General features: G+C 39.4%; 1 protein-coding gene across 1 annotated transcript in view; it reads left to right on the top strand.

Moving 5' to 3' along the window:
- The window catches only part of LOC127527166 (putative nuclease HARBI1), a gene marked incomplete at both ends in the record, with an annotated part of 462,973 nt that extends 460,134 nt beyond the window's left edge, over nucleotides 1–2,839 (top strand). Inside the window, one exon of the mRNA XM_051924928.1 lies at nucleotides 2,652–2,839. Within this exon, the coding sequence (XP_051780888.1) occupies nucleotides 2,652–2,839 (188 nt within the window). The remainder of the gene's footprint in view (nucleotides 1–2,651) is intronic.
- Nucleotides 2,840–17,827: the final 14,988 nt, after the last annotated feature.

The following is a 17,827-nucleotide window of genomic DNA, read 5'->3' as shown; positions in this document are numbered from 1 at the left end:
AGGTAGCTAGGCTGTTTTGCATAAAACACCTTAACATTTCTGTGTATTACCCATAGAGTCAAAGACTGCTTGAATGATTCACTCAAACTGTAAAGCAAATGTTAAAAAAAGGTTGTACAAATGTACAGGAGAGAATGGGATCAACTACTGTCTTTCATCTTCATTGCATATTATGAATTGTTTAATGGGAGACATACCAGAGGGATCCGTGTTTTAGGTAAGTGTGGATAGAAAGCACAGTCAGTTGCCCAAACCAATATTCAGGAATATGTTTCTCAACTGTGCATTTCTCATGTCCTTGCAAGTGATAAATAGACTCTCAGAGTCAGAATGTCTGGTACTTTTTGTTGTACTATTTTGTTATCAATATTTAACCTTGTAAAGTGGGACTGGGTCACAGATCAAGGGGCTTTAATTAAAATGATTTCTAAGAGTGCAAAGGAAAATGTGATATTAAATAGGATAAAATAATCAATATATAATCAAAAAGTAAGTCATATTTTACTGTACAGTAATCCCTCGCTATATCGCGCTTCACCTTTCGCGGCTTCACTCCATCGCGGATTTTATATGTAAGCATATTTAAATATATATCGCGGATTTTTCTGTGCTTCGCGGGTTTCTGCGGACAATGGGTCTTTTAATTTCTGGTACATGCTTCCTCAGTTGGTTTGCCCAGTTGATATTATACAAGGGACGCTATTGGCAGATGGCTGAGAAGCTACCCAGCTTACTTTTCTCTTTCTCTTGCGCTGAGTTTCTCTGATCCTGACGTAGGGGGATTGAGCAGGGGGGCTGTTCGCACACCTAGACGATACGGACGCTCGTCTAAAAATGCTGAAAGATTATCTTCACGTTGCTATTTTTTGTGCAGCTGCTTCCTGAAACGACATGCTGCACCGTGCTTCGCATACTTAAAAGCTCGAAGGGCACGTATTGATTTTTGCTTGCTTGTTTTTCTCTGTCTCTCTCTCTCTTTCTGTGCTCTTGACGGAGGGGGTGTGAGCTGCCGCCTTCAACAGCTTTGTGCCGCGGTGCTTTGCATACTTAAAAACAAACAGCCCTATTGATTTTCCTCTGTCTTTATGACAGTATCTGCTCCTGACTCCTTTGAAGATGTTTGCATTCTTTTAATTGTGAGATGGAACTGTCATCTCTGTCTTGTCATGGAGCGCAGTTTAAACTTTTGAAAAAGAGACAAATGTTTGTTTGCAGTGTTTGAATAACGTTCCTGGCTCTCTACAACCTCCTGTGTTTCTGCGCAAATCTGTGACCCAAGCATGACAATATAAAAATAACCATATAAACATATGGTTTCTACTTCGCGGATTTTCTTATTTCACGGGTGGCTCTGGAACGCAACCCCCGCGATGGAGGAGGGATTACTGTATACTAAAAGTCATCTCTGACAGGTGCCCTTAGCGGACAAGGGATTTTCTCTCTTTTGAGTTGTTTTATTGGAGAAACCCCAAAGGGATTCATGATTTAGGTAAGAATGAATGGAAGGCACAGTCTAATGCCCAAATAAATATTCTGATGTTGCTCAACTGTGCAACCATTTTGAAAAACTGTGCCCCCTCACGTGTGAACACATCAAATGCAGGCTTGGCTGTACTACCATAGTGCAACATTTTTGTGAGTTTGAGCCAGGGATTCAAGTAATGTTACTTACTTCCACCTCTCACTCAAAACTGTTAGCAAAGTTCTTATGAAATAAAGGAAAGAAAGGGATTGTCAGATTATGTGGTAAAATAACCACATGGTCTTGGAGAGAATAGTTATTCACAAAGTTTCCATTTCCCTTTGTGGAATGAATAAACAGCGAAGGGTCTGGCATCACTTCCACTTTTCCTCCTGAGCAGGAAGGACAAAACTGAGTCATCTGCAAGATGTCATCGCTTCACCAGCAGACCTGGGGCCTCATGTATAAACGGTGCGTACGCACAGAAATGTTGCGTACGAACGTTTCCACGATCAAATCGCGATGTATGAAACCTAAACTTGCCGTAAAGCCACGCACATTTCCACGGTAACTCAAACCCTGGCGTGCGCAAGTTCTCCGCTCGGTTTTGCAGACTGGCGGCACCCAGCGTCAAAGCAGTGCTACTGTTCCTGTGTGGTTTCCTTTCATTTTTAGATCGACATCCCTGACGCGGCTGTATCATATACACTGAAACTAACTGCATATCGTTGATAAATTTAAGGCATCTGATTGTAATCAATTTGTAACAATATAATTGTGCACAGAATGGCCAAACTATTCCACTGCCATGGCTGCTTTAGCGTTGTTAGAGGACATCGCAAATGGAAGGATTAGAAGAGAACGCGAATTCAGAGATCATACAGATTTCTTGGCACATGATGATGACTGGCTACTAAGTCGGTTTAGATTTCCAAGAGTGATCCTCTTAGAGCTGTGTGCTGAACTGGCACCTGCTTTACAAAGGCAGACTTTCAGGAATTGTGCTTTACCTGCTCATTTGCAAGTTCTGTCCACTCTCGGATTTTTAGCCACAGGAGCTTTTCAGTGTGAATTGGCTGACCGATCCGGTATTTCTCAGTCATCAGTGAGTCGTGCCATGCCAGCTGTATGGGATGGTATTATCCGCTTGCCAAGCAGATATATCAGATCATCAAAGCGCAATTTGCAGCAATGTCCGGTTTTCCAAATGTCATCGGAGCGGTCGACTGCACACACATTGCTATAAAGGCACCTTCACAGAATGAATTTGTTTATGTAAATAGAAAGCATTTTCATTCAATTAATGTGCAAATCATCAGTGATGCGAAAATGTGCCTCACTAATGTTGTTGCGAAATGGCCTGGCTCAATTCATGATTCATTCATCCTGAGAAATAGTGTGGGGAACAAACTTGAAAATGGTGCGGTGCGTGATGGCTGGCTTCTCGGTAAGATAAGACTTTTATTACCTTTTTATCACAGTCGTACGTTATCTGTACGATGTAACCATATAACACGATTACTTAGGTGACAGTGGGTACCCGCTGAAGACGTGGATCCTCACCCCTCTCGCCAACCACTGACTGAACAAGAGCGACATTATAATGACCTCCACTCTCGGGCTCGGGCGGTGGTAGTACGTACTATAGGGCAGCTTAAGGGCCGTTGGCGCTGCCTGGATAAGACTGGTGGAGTGCTGCTCTATAGTCCAGAGAAAGTGTGTCGCATCGTGCAAGCATGTAGCATTCTACATAATATGGCACTCATTCGTATCTTGCCCGTACCTGAAGAGATGCGGTATGATGAACCGGACCCTGGTCCACCAAATGAGCAGCCACACAGCATTACAAGGTCGAATGAATGTAATTAACAGAATGTAAAAACATGTAAGCAGATGCATCATTTATTTATTCACAAAGTCATTTAATTTTTGATTAATATCACACAACACTGCCTTTATATTTCGTAGTTCATTGGCTACATCTCTCACCGCATCCACCAATGCATTTTGGGATTCCAGAACTGCATCAGTCAGCACATGGCCAGATGATCGAACAGTGGTTTCCGAGGCAGGGGTGTGTGAGCAGCAAGCGCCCGAAGATGTGGTCAGCACAGACGCAGCACCATCATCGCCTGGAGCCACGTCCTCAGCATTGGGGTCAGCTTTTGTACTGTTGTCTGGAGTTAATTAAACAGTAATTAATACAGCATCTGCAGCCTGATTGTCTTATTTCACATACAAATTATTTACACGAGTATGGATAATGGTAATCAAAAAAGAAATGGTAACTCACCATCACCTGCGGTGATGTCAGAATCACCCTCTCCAGCCGGCAATGAGTGTGTCGCCAATAATTGCAGCAACTCGCTGCTCAAATGCTGTGAGCTCTGGGAGTTCACTACCTCCTCCAGTCGTGCTGACATGCAGACGATGAGCTGCAACTCTCCTTTTCACGGCAACTTTGATGTCGGACCACTTCTTTTTTATTTCGGTCACAGTGCGACTTTCTGCTCCAGCACTTTTGAGTGCATCCACCATGCTATGCCACTCCATCAATTTCCTTTTGTTACTAATTCCACTTCCTAAGCTACCAAATAAAACATTTTTCCTGGCCTCTACTTCACTTAGCAGGACCTCCATTTCGCATTCGCTAAGTTTTTTTTTTTTTTTTTTCCGTGCTTTCGTCATTGTCTTCCTGAAGCGCTGAAGGTAAGGGGCTATTTATATTGATTTGTATATTCAAAGAGGCGTAATTCTGGGAGGAGTTGGGGTGGGGCAGCAAGCGTGTGCACGTGCGTTACTTTTCACGCTGATCGGGATTTATGTAGTAGAAGAACGTGAATGTTTGCGTGTGCACAGATTCCTGCATCTGGATTTTTCTGTGCGTACGCACATTCCCGCTTTTGTGCTTACGCCATGTTATGGTGTGAGTTCTACGCACGGCGTTATACATGAGGCCCCTGGAAACCAGAAGACAACCCTCCTACAGTTCTGTTTTTATTTTATTTTTAACACAGTGGCAGTGAGGGGGCTGTAGCACTACCTTCATATGTTGTTTTATTTTCTTTATACTGTATATGAATTAAATTGTGTCTCAACATCTTTAATTTACAGTAGATATTTGAAAATTAAAGCTAAGAATCTGGGGAGTACCAAACCTTCATTTTTAACAAACCAAAGTCTAAACCTAAAATATCAGTGGAATCATAATAAATTTATCTAATAAGAAGTAGACTTAAATTACAGAAACCAAAAGCACAGTAAGGTTTTTTTGAGAGACTTCCTCTTAAATAGAAGAGTGCCAAAGACATATCATGTAAAAACAAACTAGTGCCACAGCAAGAGTAGGATAATTGTGGCATTGATGATCACTACTAATTTTGCGGACTCAGGGCATATTTCTGGGTAAATATGGGGTAATGGGTAACCAAAAACATACAAAACCTAGATGGGTGAGGCACTAATGCAGTTCCTGTTGCCAATTGTGTGAAGTGCAAATAATATTCAATTTCTGTTTTATAATTTATCATTTTCACTATTTTGTAGACATAATTTGCTGTCTTATATTTTTTTCATTGTGGGTGTCAAATTGTGTATTTATTTGTTTTGATGTCATGATTTCATGTATTCATGTGCACTGCAATGTTGATATGTACTGTAGCTGCTAGGTACATAATTCTCAAATACCATCAGGTTTTTGTAGACATACTGTAAACCTTGACTTCACACGCTATTTTGGCTAGACAAAGTATTGTTATAATGCTGGTTTTGTTTCCGACTATGCATTTATTGCAGTCCCTTTAACTTTACAATTAAAAATCTTATCATATTGTGTTTCACATTAGCTACATCTGCCATTACTAGAAATAATTTATTGTCTTAGCAACAGCTATTTTTAAGAGCATTGTTGGTCATGTTAATTCTTGCGATGTCTTACAAATGTTGACTCAATGCTGTGCCTTACTTGTCTTTTTTGATCTGACACTACTCTGATTTTTCATCCCAAACCTATTATATATTGACTAGTCATTTAGCCCGTTACAATAACAGGCGCTAGAACAGTAGTGCATAAACATTAGTAGGAACAGTCTATATTAAATGGCAAGGGACTTTGACCTCATTCTTTTTGTTGGTCGTATTTTTCTTTCTTTCAGCCTTTCTTTTGTTGATGTTTACTTGCTGAGCTGACCGTTCTTCGTGGGCTGCCGCCGTGTATTGTGTGTCTTTAATTTTCTGTGACAGTAATACTGTCTTGTATGGCTCTATTCAATAAGGGCACGTAGATAATTTAGTTCAAATGGCTCTGGAATATGTGAAGAGCAACAGGTGCAGATCTTTATTTACGCGCGCCTTTATTCGCTGCACCCAATTGAGGTCGTCCTTTTGAGGCTTGCCTTTTTGTGCGCGCCCTTATTGAAGGATGCCTGTGCGCGCCCTTATTGAAGGATACCGTCTTGTACGTCCGCTGGCTTGTATGTCCGTAATATACCTTTAATTTTCTCTGGCGGTAATACAGGCGTGCGCGTCGGTAATATGCCTTTAATCTCCTCTGACAGTAATACTGGCTTGTATGTGGCTGTAATATGCGTCACTGTATTGTGTACCTTTAATTTCCTCTCGCAGTAATACTGGTTTGTATTTCCGTAAAACGCCTCTAACTTTCTCTGACAGTACTATCGCGCATAGCACCGTGCTCCGCGCATGCGCACTTCACCAGAAGACACCCACACACGGACACCTGGATGCACATAGGGATTTTATATATATAGATTCCTCATATTAACCCATAGTACCAATGATCATAAATTTTAAAATATATGTGAGGATAATTTCATGAACTGTAAACAAACAAGAAACCCTAAATGAACAGTAAAAAGTATATGGTGGGTCAAAACTGATCTGAAGGGCGAGGCAGTGCTCAAAATGTGTAATTACTGTATAAAAATGTAATATTTGTTGTTTTGCATTTTCTTAAAATTTATTAAATGCCTTAACATTTCTGAGTTGACATTTAAGTGTTTTTATGAATAAACAAAATACCCTAAATATATATAAAAAAATCAATTCAAGTCAATTGTGATTCGAAACTGACCTAAAAGGCACAACAATGTATACAGTAATCCCTCCTCCATCACGGGGGCTGCGTTCCAGAGCCACCCGCGAAATAAGAAAATCCGCGAAGTAGAAACCATATGTTTATATGGTTATTTTTATATTGTCATGCTTGGGTCACAGATTTACGCAGAAACACAGGAGGTTGTAGAGAGACAGGAACGTTATTCAAACACTGCAAACAAACATTTGTCTCTTTTTCAAAAGTTTAAACTGTGCTCCATGACAAGACAGAGATGACAGTTCTGTCTCACAATTAAAAGAATGCAAACATATCTTCCTCTTCAAAGGAGTGCGTGTCAGGAGCACAGGCTGTCAGAAACAGAGAGCAAAGCAAACAAATCAATAGGGCTGTTTGGCTTTTAAGTATGCGAAGCACCGCCGGTACAAAGCTGTTGAAGGCGGCAGCTCACACCCCCTCCGTAAGGAGCAGGGTGAGAGAGAGAGAGAGAGAGAGAGAGAGAAAAACAAAACAGTGAAAAATCAATACGTGCCCTTTGAGCTTTTAAGTATGCAAAGCACCGTGCAGCATGTCGCTTCAGGAAGCAGCTGCACACAGAAGGTAGCAACGTGAAGATAATCTTTCAGCATTTTTAGACGAGCGTCCGTATCGTCTAGGTGTGCGAACAGCCCCCCTGCTCACACCCCCTACGTCAGGATCAGAGAAAGTCAGCGCAAGAGACACAAAGAAAAGTAAGTTGGGTAGCTTCTCAGCCATCTGCCAATAGCGTCCCTTGTATGAAATCAACTGGGCAAACCAACTGAGGAAGCATGTACCAGAAATTAAAAGACCCATTGTCCTCAGAAATCCGCGAACCAGCAAAAAATCCGCGAAATATACTTAAATATGCTTACATATAAAATCTGCGATAGAGTGAAGCCGCGAAAGGCGAAGCGCGATATAGCGAGGGATCACTGTAAACATTTTAGAAACTTTACAAATGTTGTGATGTTTACATTTCTTACTGTTCATTAAATGCAGATAATGTGTGAAATTTAGGGTGCTTTCACTGATTTCAAACACAAAACCATCTCAAATTTGACCCAAAGATATTGTTAGGATTCAGAATAGCATGATTAACACTAGAATTACCAGAGCCTACGAAAAAACTCATAGATCCGTCCCACCTTAATTTGCTTCTTAAAACCGTTCTCACCTGTCTGCCAGCGTCTTTTGTCATCTAAATGTGCGGCTATTCCATTCCCCCATCGACTTAGAACGTGCATGAACTTCTCCCAGCTCATGCCTTGATTGATTATCTGGGAGTGAATTGGAGTTTTAGAGTGGAAATAATAGATCGCTATTTGGAACACATGCATTTCATGTGTGTTGTGTTTCTACAGTAATCTGTGTAAACACATTTTTAAAACAGAAATGTTTTTCATGTTCTAGTAGTAAATGACAAAATGTAGGCATAAACTATATAATGTATGAAGTCTGAAGTCCAAATATTAAAGAAACACTTTCACAAAAGGGACAAATATAACAGAACAAGTGCGCTTTTATTCAAAAATATAACTGCAGAAAAAAAAGCCGCCTTAGCATGCCACATTGACACATATACTACAACTGCTTCTGTGGCGTAATGGTATCAGCAGCTGACTGGTAATCAAAAGGTCATAAGTTTGATCCCGCACGACACTGTTTTGAGAACTGCTCTTATTCTTACTATTTTACAATAAAAACATACATTTGATTTCAGTCTGTAACAGCCGGTGTAATTTATGATACTTGTAAAGGTTAGCTTTGTTTTTTTTATTCACTTTTCATTCTCTCAGTCGCGTTCAGGATCCTCCCCCCCACCCACCTGACACTCCTATTTTCACATAAAGACGCGCTATAGCTCTGCGTGCACTTTTCGTGGCATTACACGTGTATTTTTTGAGCATGCCCGTGTCGCTCAAACACAGGAACATATGTTGATGTAAAAGTATAACAAAACAAGTGCACTTTTATTCAAGACTATAACCGAAGAAAAAAGAAAGCAAGTTACAGTAGGCGGTTGATACGACAGCTTGTGTGGTGCAATGCTAAGAACTGCTGATTTCCGTTCCGTGCTATATAAAATCATCACATTCAAATATTAACAGTTCCCACACACCCAAGGCCCGCCGTTCCTACATTTACAACATGTGTACTTGTTGCAGTGCACACACCTCTCTGTGCTATGGTTCCTATTACACTGAATGAGCACCTGACACTGTACTTTCTTCCTTACATAAATAACATTCGAGGTATAGCGCGGCTCCAAATAAATAACATTCAAGCTATAGCACGTCTTTATGTGAAAACAGCAGTGTCAGATGGGGAGGAGGGGGGATCGTGAACGCGACTGAGAGAATGAAACTGAATTAAAAAACAAAAAAGCTAACCTTTACAATTATCATACATTTACACTGGCTGTTACAGACTGACTGAGATCAAATGTATGTTTTAATTCTAAAATAGTACAGTACATGCAATATTATTTGAAAACGAACAGCGTCAGATCGGGTTTGAATACACGCTGACACTGTTACATAGGAAGGAAAGGCACTATATGATAGGCAGACAGAGAAGCTGCTATATAATAATAAAATTAGTGTTATTACTATATAGATAGAAAGGGAGTTCAGGCGGCAAAGATTAAAAAGAAAAAAAAAAATAACATTTTTTCCCCAACAGGGAATCGAACTCAGGTCTCTGAGGCATGGAAAATCTGCTGCGCTCTAAGTCAGCAAATCTTACTGTTACACCACGGAAGCTGTTGTATTGCTTTTGAACCTTTTGTGAAAGTGTTTATTTGATCTTTGGACTTCAGGCTTCACACATTTAATAGTTTATTCCTACATTTTGTAACATTTATTACTAAAATATGAAAAAGTTTCTGTTTTAACAATGTGTTTACACAGATTACTGTAAACACACATGAAATGTGTGTGTTCCAAATAACGATCTATTTTTTCCACTCTAAAACTCCACTTCACTCCCAGATAATCAATCAAGGCATGAGCTGGGAGAAGTTCGTGCACGTTTTAAGTCGGTGGGGGGATGGAATAGCCGACTGCTTGCAGCTTGTGTTTATCAGCACATTTAGATGACAAAAGACGCTGGCGGAGAGGTGCAAACGGTTTTAAGGAGGGCCGGATCTATGAGTTTTTTCATAGACTCTGGTAATTCTAGTGTTAAAGAAGCAAAACAATAATAAGGAATAAAAGACAACCTAAGCATGGCTAATGACATTTAGATGTTAACATTGGATGACATTGGTGCCTATGTGAAACCTGTTAATTAGGCTATTGAACATGTTCTTACTTAAGAATAGTTGATCCTGACCTTAGGACATCAGTTATGACCCCTGCCTATCTTGCCTTAAAAGAGTTTGATATTCGGAGGAATTGCTTGTTCTGAACCTCACATACTCCTGACTTTAAATTCCACATGAATTCAAAATGTTATGTGATACTTGACCATGAAGACAATACAGGTTCATTAAAATATAGGGCGGTGCCACTTAGCTTATTTAACTTTTTTTTTCCCTGAAATGAAAATTAGCCTATACCGCATACATGTGTTTCAAGACACATCTCTCTTGATAAAAATATCAGTTGATCATAAACTTACACAGCAAAATCACCTGTGTTAACTTTATCATCAGAAATGTTCATTTAACATTTAAAAAGTATTTGGAAAGCACATATATGTGTGGTGATTACACAGTGTACAGCTGCATTACAAGGTTTTGAAAATTAGCTACTCAAAACACGTGACGTTAACAGGAGTCTATCAACTGGTAACTTTCTAACGTTTTTTAGGACTCCCATTAAGCTCTGATTTGTATGATTCGCTGAAAAGAGTCATTCAAAAAGATCAAATCATTTGTGAATTGCCCATCACTAGACTGTTTAGCTAAATCTTGTTGGATGAAAACATGAACAATATATTGACGAAGAACATTATAGGTTTTATTTGGAAAGGGAATAAACTGATATGCAAAATGTCTGATAGATAGATAGATACTTTATTAATCCCAATGGGAAATTCACATTCTCCAGCAACAGCATTCTGATACAATAAGTAATATTAAATTAAAGATTGATAATAATGCAGGTGAAAAACAGACAATAACTTTGTATAATGTTAAATATTAACGTTTACCCTCCTAGGTGGAATTGAAGAGTTGCATAGTTTGGGGGAGGAACGATATCCTCAATCTGTCAGTGGAGCAGGACAGTGACAGCAGTCTGTCGCTGAAGCTGCTCTTCTGTCTGGAGATGATACTATTTAGTGGATGCAGTGGATTCTCCATAATTGATAGGAGCCTGCTGAGCACCCTTCGCTCTGCCACAGATGTTAAACTGTCCAGCTCCATGCCAACAATAGAGCCTGCCTTCCTCACCAGTTTGTCCAGGCGTGAGGCGTCTTTCCTCTTAATGCTGCCTCCCCAGCACACCACCATGTAGAAGAGGGCGCTCGCCACAACTGTCTGATAGAACATCTGCAGCATCTTATTGCAGATGTTGAAGGACGCCAGCCTTCTAAGGAAGTATAGTCGGCTCTGTCTTTTCTTGCACAGAGCATCAGTATTGGCAGTCCAGTCTAATTTATCATCCAGCTGCATTCCCAGATATTTGTAGGTCTGCACCATCTGCACACAGTCACCTTTGATGATCACGGGGTCCATGAGGGGTCTGGGCCTCCTAAAATCCATCACCAGCTCTTTGGTTTTGCTGGTGTTCAGTTGTAGGTGGTTTGAGTTGCACCATTTAACAAAGTCATTGATTAGGTCCCTATACTCCTCCTCCAGCCCACTCCTGATGCAGCCCACGATAGCAGTGTCATCAGCGAACTTTTGCACGTGGCAGGACTCCGAGTTGTATTGGAAGTCCGATGTATATAGGCTGAACAGGACCGGAGAAAGTACAGTCCCTTGTGGCGCTCCTGTGTTGCTGACCACAATGTCAGACGTGCAGTTCCCAAGACGCACATACTGAGGTCTGTCTTTAAGATAGTCCACGATCCATGCCACCAGGTATGAATCTACTCCCATCTCTGTCAGCTTGTCCCTAAGGAGCAGAGGTTGGCTTGTGTTGAAGGCGCTAGAGAAGTCTAGAAACATAATTCTTACAGCACCACTGCCTCTGTCTAAGTGGGAGAGGGATCGGTGTAGCATATAGATGATGGCATCCTCCGCTCCCACCTTCTCCTGATATGCAAACTAAAGAGGGTCAAGGGCGTGTTGAACCTGTGGCCTAAGGTGGTGAAGCAGCAGCCTCTCCATGGTCTTCATCACATGTGATGTTGGCACTGAACATTTCAGTGATGGCCCAATGTTGAATGGAAATCCCACCGTAGCTGTTTTCACTTAAGAAATGGGTGTGCTACCAACACCACTACTAAGTGTGCTGGGGAATCTAAAATTTGTCTGATATTCATGAGCCACCAACTTAACCGATATTTAACTTATAAACTGATAAAATGTGCAGCTTTGTGGCTCATCGATATAACATATAACAGTGTGTGAGTTGAATATGAGATACCGAAGGATAAAATTTTGCCATTTTTGTAATCCTGTAGTTGAGGACAGATTCACTAGAAGTGCAAGTTTCAGATAAGGATATGCTAATTGTAAAGAATGGCAAAATGGTATTTGGACTGTTTGCTGTTATACAGTGTGTGGCAGATGACCAGGGACTTTGCTCCACTGGGATGCCTGAGGAATGGAAGGACCGGGAGAGAGGGCCACCCCCTGGATTGCATTGGGGTTACAGGACTGGAATTTAAAAGCTCAACCCTGTTGGGGCCCATGGCCACTGCCAGGGGACGCCCGGATCATTCCGGAGCCATGGACTGCAGCACTTCTGCCATGCCAGGAAGTGCTGCCGGAAGAGGAACCGAACGCACCTGGGGCCTCATGCATTACATACATAGAATTCACACTATAACATGGCGTACAGACAAAAGCGGAAATGTGCTTACGCACAAAAATATCCAGATGCATAAATCTGTGTGAACGCCAACTTCCATGTTCTTCTGCTACATAAATCCTGGTCAGCATGAAAAGTAACACACGTGCACAGACCTGCTGCCACACCCCAACTCCTCACAGAATTATGCGTCTTTGAATATGCAAATCAATATAAATAGCCCTTAAGATCAGCCTTCTGTGAAATGACAATGGCAAAAGCACGGGGGAAAACAGAAGAATTTCAGTGAATACCAAGTGGAGGTAAGGAAAAATGTACTATTTGTTGGTTTAAACAGTGGTATAAACAACAAAAGAAAGTTGATCGAGTGACATAGACTCAAAAGTTCAAGTTCACAAAGTCGCACAGTGCCCAAAATAAAAAAGTTGTCAGATATCAAAGTCGCCATGAAAAGGTGAGTCGTAGCCCACTGTCTGAGTTTCATATGAAAGCTTATTAGGGTACAGAGAAAAAAAAAATAAGTACACAGTGGGGAAAATAGCACGAAATGTCAACTTTAATCTCATAGTTTATTTTGTCATTAAATTAGAACATCATAGACTTCATTTTAAAATTATTTAATTTACTAGTTTCTTAATCCCATCGTAACTAAAGTAGCACATTAAATGCTTTGTTTTGTATTTGATCTTCTATGTGCTCTATGTGTGTGAGTCACTATGTGCTTTCGGGCTTTCTCTTCCTCCGACAGGACACAGAATCCATTACATTCATAATATTACAGCTCTCTGAATAATTAAAATACTGAGATGTATACGTGATATAATTTTCATGATGATAGGAGTTCAAGCATGTTATTAAACATGGGAACACGGTGGCACAGTAATTGTGCGCGACCTTCGATGAAAAAATTTATTGCAGCAGTACTGTCTCTTTCAAACTTACTAACCCCCAATTCCTGTCCTTACTTTTCTTTCTCCAAATACCCAATCACCACACAATCAGCTCTGTAATAGACGTTAAGCCATCTGTAAGCTTAAAATGCTGATTCTTCAAAACGTTTAAGGAACATTGAAATATCTTTGTAGTACATGTTTAAGTATTCTATCCATCTATCCATCCAGTGTCATGCCAGATCCTTGCTAGTGCAGCGACTTCGTGTCCTCACATGTTTAATTATTAACAATATAAATTATTTAAATAAAGTTAAAGATTTATCTGTATAATAAAATAAAACATATTTTACTGCATTTCATCTTAAAAATGACATTGTTATCGTATGTAAATATGCCCTTTATAAAGTGGCTCAGGTTGTGCAATATTATAACTGTAGTGCAAGTTTACAATGAGGTGATTGTCTTATATGTACAAAGAGTTCTACAAGGAGCACTTGATGGACTGACTGAGTGCGTTCATAGTTCTTGGGATGAAACTGTTTCTGAACCACGAAGAAAGGCTCTGAAGCGTTTGCCATATGAGAGCAGTTCAATAGACAGCATGGCTGAGGCAGCATGTGCTTGATGCTGTATACCAATAATTCTCTTTCCAATCATCAGCTGTAGAGCTGTGATTCCTCACTCAGATACAGTGATATAAATACTCCGAGTGGTGCAATAAGAGTAATATGGAAAAATATGATCCGCTGTGGCAACCTCTAATGGGAGCAGCCGAAAGAAGAAAAAGAAGGTGCAGTGAGAGTAACAACGCTAAAGCAGCTATGGTATTTGGAATAGTTTGGCCATTCCGTGGGCTATTATATTGATACAGGTTAATTTCAATCAGATGTATTAAACTAATAAACAATATGCGGTTAATTTCAGTGTATTTATAAAGCCGCGTCAGGGATGTGGATCTAAAAAAGAAAGGGAAACCACACTGGAACAGTAGCACTGCTTTGACGCCGGGTGCCGCCAGTTTGCAAAACCAATCGCAGAACTTGCGTACGCCAGGGTATGAGCTACCGTGGAAATGTACGTGGCTTTATGCCAAGTTTAGGTTTTATACATTGCGATTTGAGCGTGGAAATGTTTGTACGCAACATTTTTATGCATACGCACCGTTTATACATGAGGCCCCTGAAGTGCTTCCAAGTGTCCAGGCAGCACTTCTGCCACACCAGAAAGTGCTGCAGGGAAATCATCAAAAAACACCTGGGGCTCATCCGGGTGAAATATAAAAGGGGCCTCCTCACTCCAATAGAGGAGCCGGAGTCGGGAGGCAGAGGACAGAGCTTGCAAGAGAAGAAGGCAAAAGAAAAGAAAAGAAAAGAAAGAGAAAAGGACAAGGACAGAGCATTGTTGGTGATTTGTTCACTGTGTGCTATAAAGGGAAATAAACACGTGTGTTTTTGGACTTGGGTGTCCTGTGTCTGTCTGTAACCGGGCTGATATCCACAAGTGCTATACTAGTCAAAATTATAATGGCTGTTATTTGGCTGTTTATGCTTTGCGATAGGTTAGTATGTATCAACAAAAGGTAGGCAGTCACAGTATCTCAACCATTTGTAAGAGGATTTAAAATAGTGTTAACAAAAAACATTCAAACTAAACATACAAAAAAACCCACCATTTACGTTAGTACAAGAATGAATGGAGTTCTTGTTTTTTTCTTTTTTATTGAATTTATATTTAACAATAATAAAATAACATTAGGGCCTACTCATGCCTATTTGATGAAATCCTGGCCCTGCTACTGATTCAACTACTGCTGCTGTTGTAATTTTTGTTTTACAGTGCCATATATGAGGAAAAATCTGACGTGGTCTGAATTCACATTGCTGGATGAAACGACAACACAGTGAATGACTAGTTTGGGATTAGTTCCTACTTTGCAAATGCTTCTCAAGGTGAATGAAACATATTGGAATATTTTTGATTAACACACTTAATCACCTCACATAGTTCCACCCCTATCTAAGCAGAATCCATGAGTTGACAAATTAAGAACATATCTAATGCTTTTAGCAAAATACCGTGGTGGTTACAATAATGGAAGTATTTGTTTAATCAAATTCTAAAATTTATCAGTGTCAGAATATGGGTAGCCTGTGAGATAAACAACCTCATTTGTCAAAAATACAAGCAAGACAGAAAGTAGTAAATTTCAACAAAACAACCAGGGAATGCTTTGGGATCTCACAGTATGAGATGGCAAGTGTTGCTGGGCAAAGGGACATATGGACCTCATTACTAAGACTGTTGCCCCCTCAACCCAGCTTAGTATACTCACAGATGAAACAAATTATTTATGAGGGAATCCAATTTTACTTTCAGCTGCTACATTCAAGTTTTAATCACATACATAATTTTTGACTATATATAAAAGTCAATGTGCTTACACCATCATAACATGAGTGGCAAAGGAGCTTAGCACACTAAGCTCTTTACTAACCTTCCACAGTTTAAGTTTTGGTATGTAGGTTAAACCACAACATTGGCCACCACATGGCTTTCTGTGGAGCTATGTCTAAGCTGACTGGTACAAAAGCTGTGTTCAGCATTGAGTAGCCATAGGTTAATAAATTTTAAACTTTCCCCGTTCATACATCCTTGCCTTTTTTGTTCATCATTCAAATCATAACACCACTGCTAATATGTCTTCTTCTTTCCACCTCTAATAAGTCATTTATAACAAAACCCTAATAAATCTTTTAACTTGTCCAAATAAAAGAGGTCAAGAAATAACATATATTCTATAAAAATATTTTTTATGAGTGATCCGCCACAGAATCATAGTTATTAATATTATTAAGCATTAATCTCATCACCACAAGCAATACAAATATTTATATACATGTTATGGTATGTCTACAAAAATATTACACCTACTTGTTCTCTAATAATTATATAATTTATTTATAGTTATGTTCGGGTCTGTTTTATCACTCAGCATCAACAAAATGTCATGTAATGATCAATATGCACAGTTCTGCAAAAAAATAAATAAATATAAATAAACTTGAAATTTCTAAATCAAATGAGCCTGTCTGTGCAAGAATATATTTAAATATTGAAAATAATTTATATTTATGCATGACCAAGTCTGATGTTTATTTTGTTAAACACAGGCATCCCAAGTCAATTGGAATGTCTGGGAGTCTGATGGAAATTTAGTGTTTCTTACCTGATTCCTACAAATGATTCATAAGAACTTAAAAATCTTTTCCTCCTCCCGTTTTTTTTTTTTTTTTTTTGACAACATCCCTTGTCCAAAAAAACAAATGAATTACTTGATCATGTAGCAGAAACATGTTTTAAGTGGACCTCTGCATTGGTCAGAAAGTTTTCTTGTATGACCTCCACTCACCCCAAAATCATTTTAATGAGGTATTTAATTATATAGGTGTCATTTTTTTTTGTTAGAATTTGCTTATAAATTCCATTTATTTCAATAGAGTGTAAAACAAATATAAGTTAAAAAAGCTTAAAAACAATAATAAAATGCTTTATTATACTAGTAAGTCATTTAAAGTATATTTAGCCAAATGCAAAAAAGGTATAAACCACCACTGGTTGGCTGGGATATGTAAAATATAACCATACTTTTTGCCAATTAGATTAAAACATAAAACATTTTTTTAATTTCACTCTGCCCTTTGAGTGCTCTTGATGTTTCTACTCTTATGGCTTTTAGCCTGTGTACAAGGGCATATACTTACATATTAATTACCTATGTTAGAATCTTATATCACAGCTCCAGCTTACTCAAAACTCAGCTGCAGGAGTCCTTACTCGAACCAGCAGCAGCGAGCACATCACACCCATCCTGTGTAATATAAAATCCTACTAATAACCTACAAAGCCTTAAATAATCTCACGCCAAACTACATCAGTGACCTTCTCCATCACTATGTGCCTGTCCGACCACTAAGGTCCTCTGATTCTGGCAATCTTGTTGTACCCCATACTAATCTACACTCCATGGGTGACAGGGCCTTCAGCTGTATAGCGCCCACACTGTGGAATGACCTACAGAAATTAATCAGGTCAGCTGACTCCACGAATTGTTTTAAAAAAACAACTCAAAACTCATCTGTTCAGGAAGGCTTTTAGCTCTCCTTGACTTTATTACCCTTCTCTCAGTTTACTTCTCTGTCAAGATGCTAATGTAACCTGTGTGTGTGTGCTAGAACATCAATTATGTTGTCTGCTTCTTTTTTTTTTCAGAATTCACTGTCTTAATCTTCTTTATTTATTTATCTGGTTTGTACAATGCTATATACTGTATACGCTGCTGTTCTTTATTATATTCTGTAAGTGCCTTGAGCATGGGAAAGGCGCTGTATAAATAAAATGTATTATTATTATTATTATGTTTCAGTTGGAGAAATGTAACAGAGGAACTGCAATC

Source organism: Erpetoichthys calabaricus, chromosome 1 (assembly GCF_900747795.2).
Source record: "Erpetoichthys calabaricus chromosome 1, fErpCal1.3, whole genome shotgun sequence".
In the NCBI taxonomy this organism is placed as follows: domain Eukaryota; kingdom Metazoa; phylum Chordata; class Cladistia; order Polypteriformes; family Polypteridae; genus Erpetoichthys; species Erpetoichthys calabaricus.
Note: the sequence above shows the minus strand (reverse complement) of the source record. Positions and strands in the feature narration are given on the sequence as shown.